Source organism: Daucus carota, chromosome 1, assembly GCF_001625215.2.
Source record: "Daucus carota subsp. sativus chromosome 1, DH1 v3.0, whole genome shotgun sequence".
NCBI classification, from domain to species: Eukaryota; Viridiplantae; Streptophyta; class Magnoliopsida; order Apiales; family Apiaceae; genus Daucus; species Daucus carota.
The window spans coordinates 49,491,870-49,505,401 of record NC_030381.2 but is presented as its reverse complement, the minus strand read 5'-3'; the positions used below and the strand labels follow the sequence as shown (position 1 = coordinate 49,505,401).

General features: G+C 32.7%; 3 protein-coding genes across 3 annotated transcripts; 2 read left to right on the top strand and 1 right to left on the bottom strand.

Moving 5' to 3' along the window:
* The first annotated feature begins 877 nt into the window (after nt 1-877).
* LOC108199933 (uncharacterized) lies at nt 878-3,295 on the top strand. The gene is made up of 5 exons (XM_017367963.2): nt 878-966; nt 2,168-2,277; nt 2,450-2,817; nt 3,019-3,067; nt 3,149-3,295. The coding sequence occupies exons 1-5, from the start codon at nt 885-887 to the stop codon at nt 3,206-3,208; spliced, it is 669 nt and encodes a 222-aa protein (XP_017223452.2). The 5' UTR covers nt 878-884; the 3' UTR covers nt 3,209-3,295.
* Nucleotides 3,296-4,540: 1,245 nt separating this feature from the next.
* Nucleotides 4,541-7,411, bottom strand: LOC108205417 (small ribosomal subunit protein uS5c). The gene is made up of 2 exons (XM_017375366.2): nt 6,606-7,411; nt 4,541-4,908 (listed from the first exon to the last, which is right to left on the bottom strand). Exons 1-2 carry the CDS (start codon nt 7,292-7,294, stop codon nt 4,659-4,661), a joined length of 939 nt encoding a protein of 312 aa, XP_017230855.1. The 5' UTR covers nt 7,295-7,411; the 3' UTR covers nt 4,541-4,658.
* A 3,395-nt stretch (nt 7,412-10,806) lies between these two features.
* LOC108197308 (uncharacterized) lies at nt 10,807-11,842 on the top strand. Its single transcript, XM_017364893.2, has 2 exons — nt 10,807-10,992; nt 11,400-11,842. The coding sequence occupies exons 1-2, from the start codon at nt 10,867-10,869 to the stop codon at nt 11,694-11,696; spliced, it is 423 nt and encodes a 140-aa protein (XP_017220382.1). The 5' UTR covers nt 10,807-10,866; the 3' UTR covers nt 11,697-11,842.
* The last annotated feature ends 1,690 nt before the right edge of the window (nt 11,843-13,532 follow it).

The following is a 13,532-nucleotide window of genomic DNA, read 5'->3' as shown; positions in this document are numbered from 1 at the left end:
ATGTAAAAAAAATGAGTGGGACATCCAAAAAAAGAAACCGTAAAGAATCCGGTGGGACGGGAAAGTATATTTTAAATATTAGAACACAAAAAAAATAAGAAGATCTATTTATTATATTTGTATTGGTGTTTGGTTCTACTAGAGTGGGTGTATAGTACGAAGTAATTTATTTGATGACTTAAAGACAAAAAAATTTGAATTTAGTTCATGTCATTGATGTGGGATCCTCTTATTTTTCAATAACAAATTTTGCCAGCTATATACTTTGTTGTTTGGTGGTTTTTTCTTCTTTGGTCATTAATTGCATGACTAACTTATTTTGTCCAAGAAAAATGGTGTAAACTTGTCCAATTAATTGGGCTTTAGAGAGAAACTTATACTAGTTCGCTTTCTTTTATATGAACAAAAAAAGTGGTATAAACTTGTACAATTAATTGGACTTTAGAGAGAAACTTATACTAGTTCGCTCTTTCTTTTATATGAACAACTTCTCTATCTATCGAACCGCTTAAGAGTGGTCTCTAATTCTACAAATACAAATGTTTCATTCTTTAATTACTATCTTCATCTTTTTTTGAATTTTAATTTTTTATTAATTATTTTCATTTTGTTTTTGTGTTTTCTTTTAGTTCAAATCTCTAAAAATTTCAAGTTATTTAATTGAGATCAATGGCACCTGGAAAAGGTTCGGATAGAAAGGACAAGACTTTTGGAATGGACTGGGATTCAGAAAAGATGTAAGTAACACGTTTTCATCATTTTAATAGTTGAGAAATAAAAAACAACATAATGAAAACGAAAATGATAAAAATGTGAATAATTACATATATAATTATAAGCTACTATTAATACTTGATTTCACAATTCTTAGGTTGCGCTTATACATGTATAATTACATGAAAAAGAAGGGCCTTGATCATGTTGCTGACACATTTACACAAGAAGCAAAAATTGATACGTCCCCATGTAAGTGGTAATTATTTACGTTATATGCTTCAATTTTTTAAGTACGATCTTTATACACACACACTTTCTTTAGCTAAAAATTCATTTTCGGGGTGAAAATGTGGATTGCTCTTATATAATATCAAGGTGTTAACCATGGTCTTATATTATATTCTCATCTATTTGTTTAGATCTTGATTTCACAGCTTTTTTTCTTGTTTAATTTTTGGTTATAGGTTTATTGCATAAACTACTTAAGTAAGAAACATAAAATTATTAATGGATATCACTATAATTTTAGAGAATTATTAAAAATGGATTATGTTCGAAAAGATGTAGGTTTGATTTGTAAGCAAGGTCATTTCTAGAAATAGAAATTTATATGTATTTATAATGCAAACGAACAAATACAGGAGTACAACGGTTTTGGATTGCAAAACCAAAAAATAGAGGACATTAAAATATTTTAGATTGCAGCTTAAAATGACAAGACAAAGGAATTGAGTATAATTGTTCACAAAAAATATCCATTTACTACCTAAAAGTGGTATTTGAAGTGGGACATTCTTTTATAATATATATCAAAAATGGTGTTTTTTTTTTTTTGAGTAAATCAAAAATGGTGTTTGAAGTGGGCTTTTATAATATATGGTCTAATATATTTTCTTAAGTAACAAAGTAAAATCGTTAAACTATTATCTTTTTTAGAAACTTATCATCAAACAATAATTTACTCAATATTATCACGAACATTACACACATTAATTTGTGATTTTGATCCTTCCATTGAGTTTCACAATGAAAAAATAATTTTTTTGTCGTTCAAGTATTTATACTTTTAGCAATTTACTTATGAAATACATAATTTTTTTTCTTCAAATTACTAATGTCACCATTGTATATGATTACAAGCATTTTGTTAGATTTTAGTTATATTAAATAAAATTATTTTAATTGATAGTAGATTTCTAAAAGAGTCAATAGTTTAAGTTTAGTAATAAAAAAAAATCTATTTTTCTAAAAGTTAACCAAATAGTTAACAACATGTTTAAATTCTAATGATAAGCTAATGTTAATGATGACAAGAAAATAAATTTATATTTCAATGGTAGGTTTTTAAATAGATAAATAGTTGAGTGATAAAAAAAATTCATTTTTCCAAAACAAAATATATATTTGATTGTTTTTGAACTAATTTAGCATGTTAACATTTATTACATAGTGCTCGATTCAGAGGAAGGTCTGCTCAAGGAATGGTGGGAGGTATTCTGGCCTCAATTTTCCTCCATGATGGAAAACAATGCCCCAGGGAATTCACAATTTTCAACTCAGGTCTTTTTCGTATTTGATCATATATGCCCAAATTATGTAGTAGCTAACCTAGCTATTAGCTGGTTTAATGCAAATCTTTTTAACATTCGACCAAATAAATTAAAATTATGTTATGATTATTATATATATAAAAAGTTTCAAGTCCAAACAATTTGATTCAATGGATTCTCAGTCATCCATGCAAGCTGCCCTAGCTATGCTGCCTTCACTCCAAGCTATGCCGGTTGGAAATTCTCAGAATAAGGTGATCCCCTCTCATCTGCCGAACCCGCAGATAGTTGCTACTGGTGGTTCATCTGTGGCTGATATGATGGAACAACCACCTGTGTTGGCAACTACCCCTATACATAATCAACGCAGGGCTGGTAAGCTTCCAATGAATACTGAAACTGATGGTATTAATCCTGGAAAATCATCAGCTCAAGCAATTCGAAAGGGGCCTCTTGGATTTCCTCCCGTAAATGTTCATCCAACTCAACTAGTGCCGTTTGATGTTGATCAAATGGTGCACACAGCGCCCCCACCTTCGGGCAATCCCAGGTAAATTTCTTAATTTAATTTTGAACTGTATTCTGTGTTTTCATAGTGAAGTAAATTACCATTTCTAATAGACTGTTTCGTATATATATTTGTAATTTTTGATTAGTGATATCATTAATTGGCATGAAAAAACTCATCTGTTAAAAGACTTTGAAAAGTGTATTTGAATATCACATGACATGATCTTTTCGTCTGTCACAGCAACCTACATGTACAAGCTCCAGTGCGGTCTCCTCTGCAAGTGACCAAGGTATGGTTACACTTAAACTAATCGTCCTTTTTGAGCATGGTTATTTGGAAATTATAAAAAGGATGTAAAATACTTTTACAGGATCCCAGGAATGATGTTGGCGGGGAAAAGCCAGGTCAAATGGAGTCAAATGGTCTTTAATGAGATTCTGCATACTCAGTGACAGGATTTTAGTTGAGTTTGGATATTTGAAATAATAATTTCTTCTTAAATGATAATGGATTTTGTTTTTGGGACATCCTCTTTTTTTTCTTGGCTATCTTCTTTCATTAAGTGTTTTCAAGTGTTTGATTTACTTAAGAGTGAAATCAAATTCATGTCACAATTCGATATTCTTCATGATCACATTCGGAGAAAATTTTCTAAAATTTATTTTTCACCTATATGTGTCTACAATTTTTTCTCCATGCATACACATCATACACACACACACACACACAAAATTTATATTATTAGTAGAAAACAAGAGCAAACTAGTTTTGCGATTAATCATTGTTATAACATTTGTAAAAAAAATTCTAGTTTGAAGTGTTGCAAAAAGAGATTTTTTAAAATATTTGTAATAACATTTTACACCCATATTGCAATACTTTTTTAGGTTTTAGGTAAAGTTCTCTTGCAACACTTTGTTTATCATTTGTAATATATTGTAAGTTTTTTGGCACTATTTTTAAGGAACACTTTGAACGTTCAAAGTGACAATATATTTTTGTTCTTGTAAAAATACTAATGTATGCTATGTATACATTCCAAGCACTTGCGGCTAATGATGTTGCTCATTAATATTTGGCTGTAATCACCGACAAATGTGAATCAATAGCATAGAGTCCCTTATACAAAGAAATTGAGTTACTAACAAATTATATATCTAGAGTTAACAAACTAACAAATTTAGTTTTTTTTTAAATTAACTTTAGCGTCGGTCAAATATAGGCGACGCTAAAGGGTTAGTTTAAGCGTCGGCTGAATTAAAACGGAAATTAAAGGGTCCATTTTAAGCGTTGGTTGTTGGTGATCGACGCAGTAGAATAATTTTAAGCGTCGGTTAAATAAGGACGGACTTTCAGGGTCCATTGAGACTGACGCTGAAGGTTAACTTTTACGCGTTTGTTGTTTCAAACCGACACTAAAGGTCATTTTTGGCGTCAATGGATTAAAGACCGACACTAAAGGATCTGTTTTAGGCATCAGTTATTTACGACCTATGCAATAGTCTTAACACAAATGACATTAAATGCCGATTAAGTTAGTAACAGACACCTAAAGTATGTATAGGCCACAGCTCTCTATATAACCAACGCTAAAAGTGCGATACTAAAAGACAATTCTGTACTAGTGAGCTCCTCAGAGAACAATGCATTATGCCGTACTAATAAAAGATAGATCTCCCTCTACAATAGTCTTTAGCTAATCCTTTGGATTTCTGTACATCTGCTTTCTACCCCTGCGGATGCTTATATTAGTGCAATTGGATGAAAGAGAGACATTGGATTTGTATTTAGAAAAGATAAGTGTACAAGGAAATGAAGTTACAACTTTCCAATAATTATTCTCTAAAGCCAGACAATATAAAATGAATTAGCACATTAAATTACTTCCACAGTTCTTCCATTGGGATACCACGATCACGAGCAACTTCACTGAATTGTCTCATCTGTTGCACAGCAACAACTGTGGCTCTTGCATTGTTGAGGGCATTGTTACTGCCAAGCTGTTTGCCTAATGCATTCTCAACACCTGCCATTTCAAGAACAATTCTAACAGCACCACCAGCAATCACTCCAGTACCAGGGGATGCAGGTCTAAGCATCACTTTTGCTGCCCCATAATCTCCATCAGCTCTGTTATTTATCCATTCAAGAGAAAAGAAAATAGGTGAAATTAGATGTAAATCTATGAAGCACATGAGGTCAAATTGATGACCAGATTTGTCTGCAGTGTTTAACAAACTCTATGTTTTGAGGGTATGCCTTCACCTGATAACAACTAATAGAGATCTGGCTTGTGCTTGGTAGAAGGTACAGGGCAGAGATTTTATAACCTTCTACCAAGCACAAGACAATGACGTTATGGAGAAAATATATCCATTAACCTACTCCAGTGATAAATCTTCAAAACAACTTTTAAAAAATAACTCCTTTTATTAACATGCCTATAACTTAGCAATAGATATGTAGTAGTGCAACGTAAAAATTCTCAGTATATCTAGCAACAATATTAAAAGTTCAGTATTTTGATGTTAACAAGGGTGTATATATATAGGCAGTTCATACAGTAGGAATTCATCATTTTGAAGTAAAAGATCTTCTTGAAAAGTACTTGGAATGTGGCCCAATAGGCCCACATTTCATATATGAAAAATTTACCATCTAATCATCACTGCAACAGAATTCAGCAAACAATAAGTTTACAGACCGAGCAAAAAGAAACATAGGCAGAGGCGGGTGTCAATCCAATTCTTATTATTAGAAAAGCTATAAGTCTTGGATATGGATTAAATTTGGATATGAGTGCAGGAACTTGGCATATAATTTAACAAGTACAATTTTCTATAGCCTGAATCCATTTTACTTGCTTAAAGTTTGTGTATACTACCACATAAAGTAAATAGCCGTAATCAATAATTATATATGTAAACTTTAGCACAAAACTAGAAGTACCACAGAGACAAGTCTTCCATGGATCAGGTTCTCTATAAAAGAGTTGAGCTCTTATAAGCATTTTGAACTGCAGTGCTTGTAAGTGAAGTATCCACGTTCTATACTCAGATCCGACACTCATGTCATGTCCAGTTGACAATGGCATGAGGATAAAAATGAGAGTCCGGGATGTGGACCATCCACCAAATTGTCAATATCAAAAATATATCTACAACCCTATATATCATCAAATTTCAGTGAATTATACCCCCACATTTTAAAAGAAGAAGAAAAGCATTCCACAGAAAATTTTAAATTAAGCGTATAAAGCCACCTTCCCGATGTCCTGATATGATATTAGAACTCCTATGACCATGCAGTCTAAAGCTCTGAATCCTAGCAACCTCAATCTTCTCAGATATTTAGTTCGGACATTATGGCTGAGCTCTAAATTCTAGCAACACCTCAATCCTAATGATCCCCTCATCTATAAGAAGAACAGGCTTTTGAAGGAAAGGATAACATAATCATAGTAAGCTCTTAGCCTAAAGCATGTTATAATAAACTTCAACCATAACTGCCACACTATAAGAATAACTTCAACAGTAATTCAACATTACACCAAAACTCTAATCCTAGAGGATTCAACAGAATTATGAGTTCTCAATTTTAGCAAAACTAAAAATATATGCCAAAGCCAACTACCTAGTATTTCTTTAAAGCCCGCCTTTGACATTCTAAAAACAGTAAATCCATCTGTTTATGCCTAAAATCCCCAATATCCTCAACATTCAATAATCACACCCCTACATTTTACACCAAAACGTCCACATTTGAAACCACAGTGAACAACTAACCAAACCACATTCACAACAATTTGACGTTTTACAAAAACTCACCTGTGAGGAAACGTAGAATACTTAGTCATAGGCACGGTAACTATATTCCTCCGTGCATTGGTAGCCGATTTCTGAACAGCGGCAACAACCTCCTTAGCCTTTCCAACCCCGACTCCAACTTGCCCTTTCTTATCACCCACAACAACCACCGCCCGAAAATGCAATTGCTTCCCCCCTTTGACAACTTTAGTCACTCTCCTCACCTGAATCACCCTCTCATCGAAACCATCTCTCACCTTCTCCTTCTTGATTTTCCCCAATGCCCCAGTCTTCTTCACTTTCGAATCCATCACATAAATATCATTCCCCAGCAAAGAGACCCCACTGTAAGCAGGCCCATAAAGCTCTTCATAAGCAGCAGCAATTTCATCCTCTGTTTCTTGAGGCCCATCATCAAATGAGGGTGGGGGTTCATACCCTTCAGGGATTTCTGGTGGGTCAAATGTAGAAACCCCGTCTAGGTCATCATTTGCGAGAAAGATTGTGTCTTGGTCAGTTATAGTGGGTTGTTGTTCCTCTTCTTGTTCTTGGGCTTTGATGGGCTTGAGTTTTGTGGAGAGAGACAGGGAGAGAGTGGAGGAGAGAGAGGGGAATTGGGTCTGGGTGAAGAGAGAGAAGCGGGGAGGGGTTGTGTAAAGAGAGAGGGAAGAGAATGAAGAAAGAGAAGATGGTGTTGCAGAGACTGCCATTGGTGATGGTTAAGACTAGTGAAGAAGGAGGTGAGTGTGTTTTTGTATCCTATCCCTGCGTCAATGAGGCAGCACAATTGGGGATGAAACTGTGGATAACTGAACATTCGGATTTCTGATACTATGATATAAGGTTTTTTTAATCTGATTTAGAGTTTTTTCTCATATATATTACTCTCTTTGTACCTCTCATTTCTTTACGGCTTCTATTTTAGAATGTTTCTCTCATTTTTTTACATTACTATAAATAATAAGTTTTTCTCATCATTACACCCACTATCTTCTCCTACTATCTCATATTTAACAATAAAAACAACTATTACACCCACTACTTTCCTCCACTATCTCAAATCTAATATTAAATATTGCTAGGTCCCACCACTTTACTCACTTTTCATTTAACTCTACTCATTTTTTATACATTATCTTGGTCTTCGTGTCCCCCTCCAATGTAAACAATTGAGGGGGACGGAGGGAGTATGTAAGAAAAGAAAAATGGCTTCTTCTTTTGTTTTCATCGTTACTTTCAGTTGTGATTTGCTTATAAACTATTGGAAATTTGGCAAAAATGCCCACCTTTTATCATCTTTATTGCGGACTTATGACCTGCCTCACATTATTGTAAAAATACAATTTTTTGATAATTTTAATTAAAATATTTGCAAAAGTACGCAGTTTGTTCTTGATCCAGAGAGTTTCATCGTCTACCTCTTCTCATCTCTAAATTGTTCTCAAGCATCTCGACTCTTCCATTCTCCCTGCCTTTTTTCTCCCATTTCTCTCGACGCCACACCAACCTTTGAATCGTAAGTCAAGCCATCGACGATATGCAGGTGTTCAATTATGACGGCCTGACCTCTCAGCCCATCAACGAATCCACTAAACTCAAAATCCACACCCCATCCCCATCCGTCTCGATTGGTTATGATTGTAACGGAGACTGAAGCAGATGTATGTCTTCTTCATCTTAACTGGTTAATTTTAGTTGATTTTGTAATTGTTTTTGATTAATTTTGTGGTTGTTTTTGTGTTATTGCTATCGGTCTCGCATGAACATTCATTTCTAGCCATTTGCAACTAGTTGCAACTTATTATGGAACTAAAAGTAATTTTCAAAAGATTTTTTTGAAATTGAATCTGTGGTTGCTTATATGGTTGTTATCGGTTGCAGATATGGTTGCATATACAACCTCCGTATTTCTGTAAATATTTTTTGAAATATAGGATTTTTGCAATTCGTTTTAAAAAGTAACAGTATTTTTGCAAAAATTCATTTATACTTGGGTATTTATAAAAAAAACCCAAAAATATTTTTCATATCAACTTGAATTAAAGAATTCAACGATAAAAGCTGCCATATCAAACATATTTACATGAAATCAAAAATACTTTTTTCTCATGATATATATATAATTTAATAAAATATAATCAATATGAAGTATACCAATATAATATAATAAAGAGTTAAGAAATAACATTTTATATTTAATATCATAAATTCTAATTATTTATTCACGAACTTTTGTTTTTCTTTTTCAAAAATCTAACTTAAATAATAAACAAATATAATTTAGTATAAATCAATTTTTAATAATATGATTGGTTTTATAAATTGAATGTTTTAAACGCTAAAATGTTAAAACTATTCATCAATTTATATGTTTTATATTGTTAAATATGTCACATTCAACGTATTTTCGGTAGGAACTTTATTTAGAATTAAATCAGTTTTGTCACATATAAATATTATTGGGCGCTGACCGAACATGAATGGTTGAAAACGATCAGTCAAATTAAATTAGTTGAATTTAGCTAAATTTGATTTATAAATCATTTTCGATCAAGAGAAAAACGAGCACCTACAAAGTAGTTGAATTTAGCTATATTCGACTGTTGTTGGTCAAATTTAATTAAATTCGACCATTTTTGCGTTTGTTGAATAATTATGTTAAATTTGTTAATTATTTTAAAAGGGGTTAATTATCTAGTTGGTCACTGAAGTGGGCTTTATGTATCAAGTTGGTCACTGAACTGAAAACGGTATCAAGATGGTCACTAAAGTCACCATAAATATCAAACAGGTATCTTGAAATATGAGTTCAAGTAATAAAAATATTATTTATAGAGTTTTACACATCATTTGTGAATGTTAGCACAACCAACTGAAATGTCATGACTTCTAGTATTTATGATAATATATTTAGATTTTATCAAGTTTATTTATTATTTTATTTTTATTATATAGTTATTTTCTTTGTTTTAATTAAAAAATAATAATAAATAAACTTGATAAATTTAAATATATTATCATAAATACTAGAAATCATAATCTTTTACTTGGTTATGGTAACATTCAATAATAATTTATAAAATTTTATAAATAATATTTTTAGTTCTTGAACTCATATTTCGAGGTACCTGTTTGATATTACCGTTTTCAGTTCAGTGACCAACTTGATACATTAAGCCCACTTCGGTGACCAACATGATAATTAACCCATTTTAAAAGTATAATACAATATGTTGGTAATTTATAACTTATTTTCTATGATTGACTAAAAGGTGATTTTTTTACACAACTAAAAGGTAAATTTTGACGGAGACAAGAAAAATATGATAGAAAAAGTATATAATATAAATAACTCCGAATTGAAATATTTCGAAATAACTAAATCAGATTGAATTTTATTTAGGAATGTTTGTCTCGGCCTAAAATTAAAAATTATGACCAAACCAGATCAAAATGGAGTTTACTCGATTCGATTTGTTTACGTGAAGTACTTAAAATTTTAAAGTTACAATTTGTAACGAAATATTCTTGGATCATAATTTTGCCTTGTTGGGCCATATCATCCAGTCAATGCTAGATTGCTAGTGGGTAGATAATTACTGTAGATATTAATATCACAGTGCCGACTGGTAACCCGTCCACGTGTCAAAGGCGTCGAAGTCGGTAGATAGCATTTAAATTTAAACGCATATTTGGAAACTAATATCTCTCAGTTAAGCTCTACTCCCTCCGTCCCAGTCATTTGTATACAAATGACTGGTACACGGAGACCAAGGAATTGGGTAAGAAATGAGTAAAGTTGGATGAAAAGTGGGTATAGTGATGGGACCTATTTATATTTAATAATAAATTTGAGATGGTAGAGGAGTGTAGTGGATGTAATAGTGTTTATATTATTATAGAATATAGATAGTGGAAGAAAGTAGTGGGTGTAATAGTGTTTTATATTATAAAAATTTACTACTTTGGAATGTATACAATTGATGGGACGTCTCAAAAAGGAAACTGTATACAATTCATTGGGACGGAGGGAGTACATTTTAAGTAATTAAACTGCCGGCTATTATTCAATACCGACTTGTAATCCATCATGTCAAGATCACCAAATCAACTGGGGAGCCAGTAATTCCACGTGAACTGAGTCCACGTGTCATCATATAAACAAAGTAGAAGCACCTAGGATAAGGGTAAGAAAACCCTATAAAACAGTGAGAAATACAGACCGGAAGTCACAAACACACAACTACACAAGACTTAGAAACAAAATATCCATACAGCAGCAATGGCAGGAATAGTTTCAAGCGTCACAAATGTTGATTTTCTTAACGTCTCGAAGGCTTGTCCTCAGCCCACTTTCAATCCTAAAGTATCAAGCGTTAGCTTCACATCCAGCTCTCGATACTCTAAGGTATGCATCACTCTACTTCACATGTACATAGCTTATGGTCCATATTTATTTCTAACTACGCACAGAGTCCCGGATCTTGAAACCTCGACCTCTTATTAACAAGATATAGGTTAAAGTTTCGACTTCTTATTAACAAGATATAGGTTAAAGATTGCAGATAACATGCTTTATAAAAGAGTCTTGAGTCTTGAATATAATATAAGTGAAATTCGGGGTCAAATCTCGAGTATTTTCTAAAAATTGGGTCAAATTTTAAATTCTAAATTCAAAAATAAGCTGAAACATATTGTCTCAAATGCAATTGGCAGGAGTTATGTTTATAGAATGAACTAAATCCGTCACACTCCTCGACATTAAAGGGTGTTACGTCATATGCATGCAATTTGCTAATATTGTTGATATTTTAGGGTCGAATTCAAGCCACTACTAGTGAAGAGAGTAAAGACTCGGGAGCCCATGGAATAATAGATGAAGCCGCAAAGAATGCAAATGCCATGGTGGACAAGGCTAAAGAACTTGCAGAGGCAGGCGCCGCCCAGGCTGAAAGCAACGAAGCAAAGAAGAAGGAGTCGGAAGACAAGGTGTTGAAGGCGACAAAGGATGCAGCGGAATCAGCGGCCGAAGCTGCGGAGGAGACGGCGGGAGGTATGTGGGAGGCGGCTAAGGGTACTGTGTTCCCTAAAGCTGATGAGGAGAAGAAATGATGAGGAAATTGGTTACTCTCTGTGGTTTGAAATAGTTTGACACATGTATGTATATTCTTACTTTTAATGGGATAAAGACGGTTAAGAACGGGTCGGAACTAGAAATTTAAAATCAGAGATTAAAATGAATAAAAATAGAAACATATCGATCAATTTGAGATGTGCTTGTCTTTATTTAACTAAGTATTATGAGAATGATTTTATTAATAAAAATAATCTCTGCAATCTCCTTTTCAATATATATTAACAACTAACCTCTTTAAAATTCATCCTCCACTCGATTTTGAAGGATTATTTTCACATTCAAGTGCTACCGTAGATGCAGGAAGATTCAAGACAATTAAATCGCAATAATTTATCAACTAACACATGGAAATATTTTACTGGCTATTAATCCTTGACGTAAATCACAGAGGATAGTCAGTTTCTTCAAATCTGAACAAACAGAAACATCTAACCTATAATATTGTCGTTCATATTTTGGATGGATCTTTTTATTTTTCAAAAAATCTTTTATATAAAATTTCTCGGCTAACTTGCAAATATTCTTTGCATTGAAAAATTATTAAAAAATGGGTAACCATCTAGAGGACTTAATGCACTACAAGAAAAGCGGTCAATTCCGACAGCTAAAACCGACCGATCATTATAGTCGGAAAAAAAAACGGTCATTTTCGACCGACCAATCGATCAAATGAGGTTGGTCAGAAAAGAAGGGGTCATTTACGACCGACGCAATCGACCGGATGCTATCGGTCAATTTTAAGTGGGTGTGGGTCCTGTTTATTAACATTATTTAGCTGACATGAACGCCGCATCATTAAATCAGCCAAACACATTTCCGATCGCCTGTGATCATTTCCGACCGCATCGACTGTGTTTAAAATAATGATCTGGCTTTAGCTTGTTGTAGACTTGTGATTGGCTGAGTGGGAACGAGATGGAGCCGTAGCTTCATTTCTGACTACCGTTGGTCAAAAATGTGGTCGAAAATGACTTTGCTACTTTTAAATTGTTATAGTCTCTCACCAAGTCTTATTCGTATAGCATTTTACGTTCGGTTAAAATATAACTTCATAAATTATTTTTAAATTATTTTTAAATAAAAATTTGATGTGTAAACCTTAATAAAAAAATTAAAAAATAAAATATGAAACTAGATTTTATATTCACCTTAAAATATGTGTCGATCATTTAAAAACTCAGTCATTTGCTGATCACTATATTTTTTTCAATTTTCATTTTTTTTAATATCTAAGGGGACCAAAATTATATTTTTCTAATATATAAAAGGATAAAAAAATTACACAAAATTCTAAATTTTTATATTACATTTTGATATTATTTCAAAATTAACGGGGACCTGAACTCGTTCCCCAGTTCCTCCCCTGTTCAGAACTAGCTTTGTACGTGTTCGCATCATGCTAGATTGAAGTAGACTGCCCTCGCACCGTATTATTTCATAGTGGAATTATTATATATCTTCAAAAATAGCTAAATAATATTAAGGTATATGTGATAAAAAATTTCTGCAAGAAAGCAAATCTAGGAGCTAAAAAAAATACTCCATATAAATTGAAAAGCACATCAAAATTAATATTATTCTACTTTATGTTAAGAATAATAAAATGATGAAATTTATCTATTATAATATTATATGCAACCACTACAAAAAACTACTAGGCATTTACGATGGATAACTTACAACGAATCTGCTGAGCGCGCAAACTTACGATGGAAATTCAATATCCGTCGTAAGGCATTACGATGGATAACAGGTCCGTCATAAAATTGATTATCTACATATTTTTGCTAATTTTAAGAAGAGATCAAAAA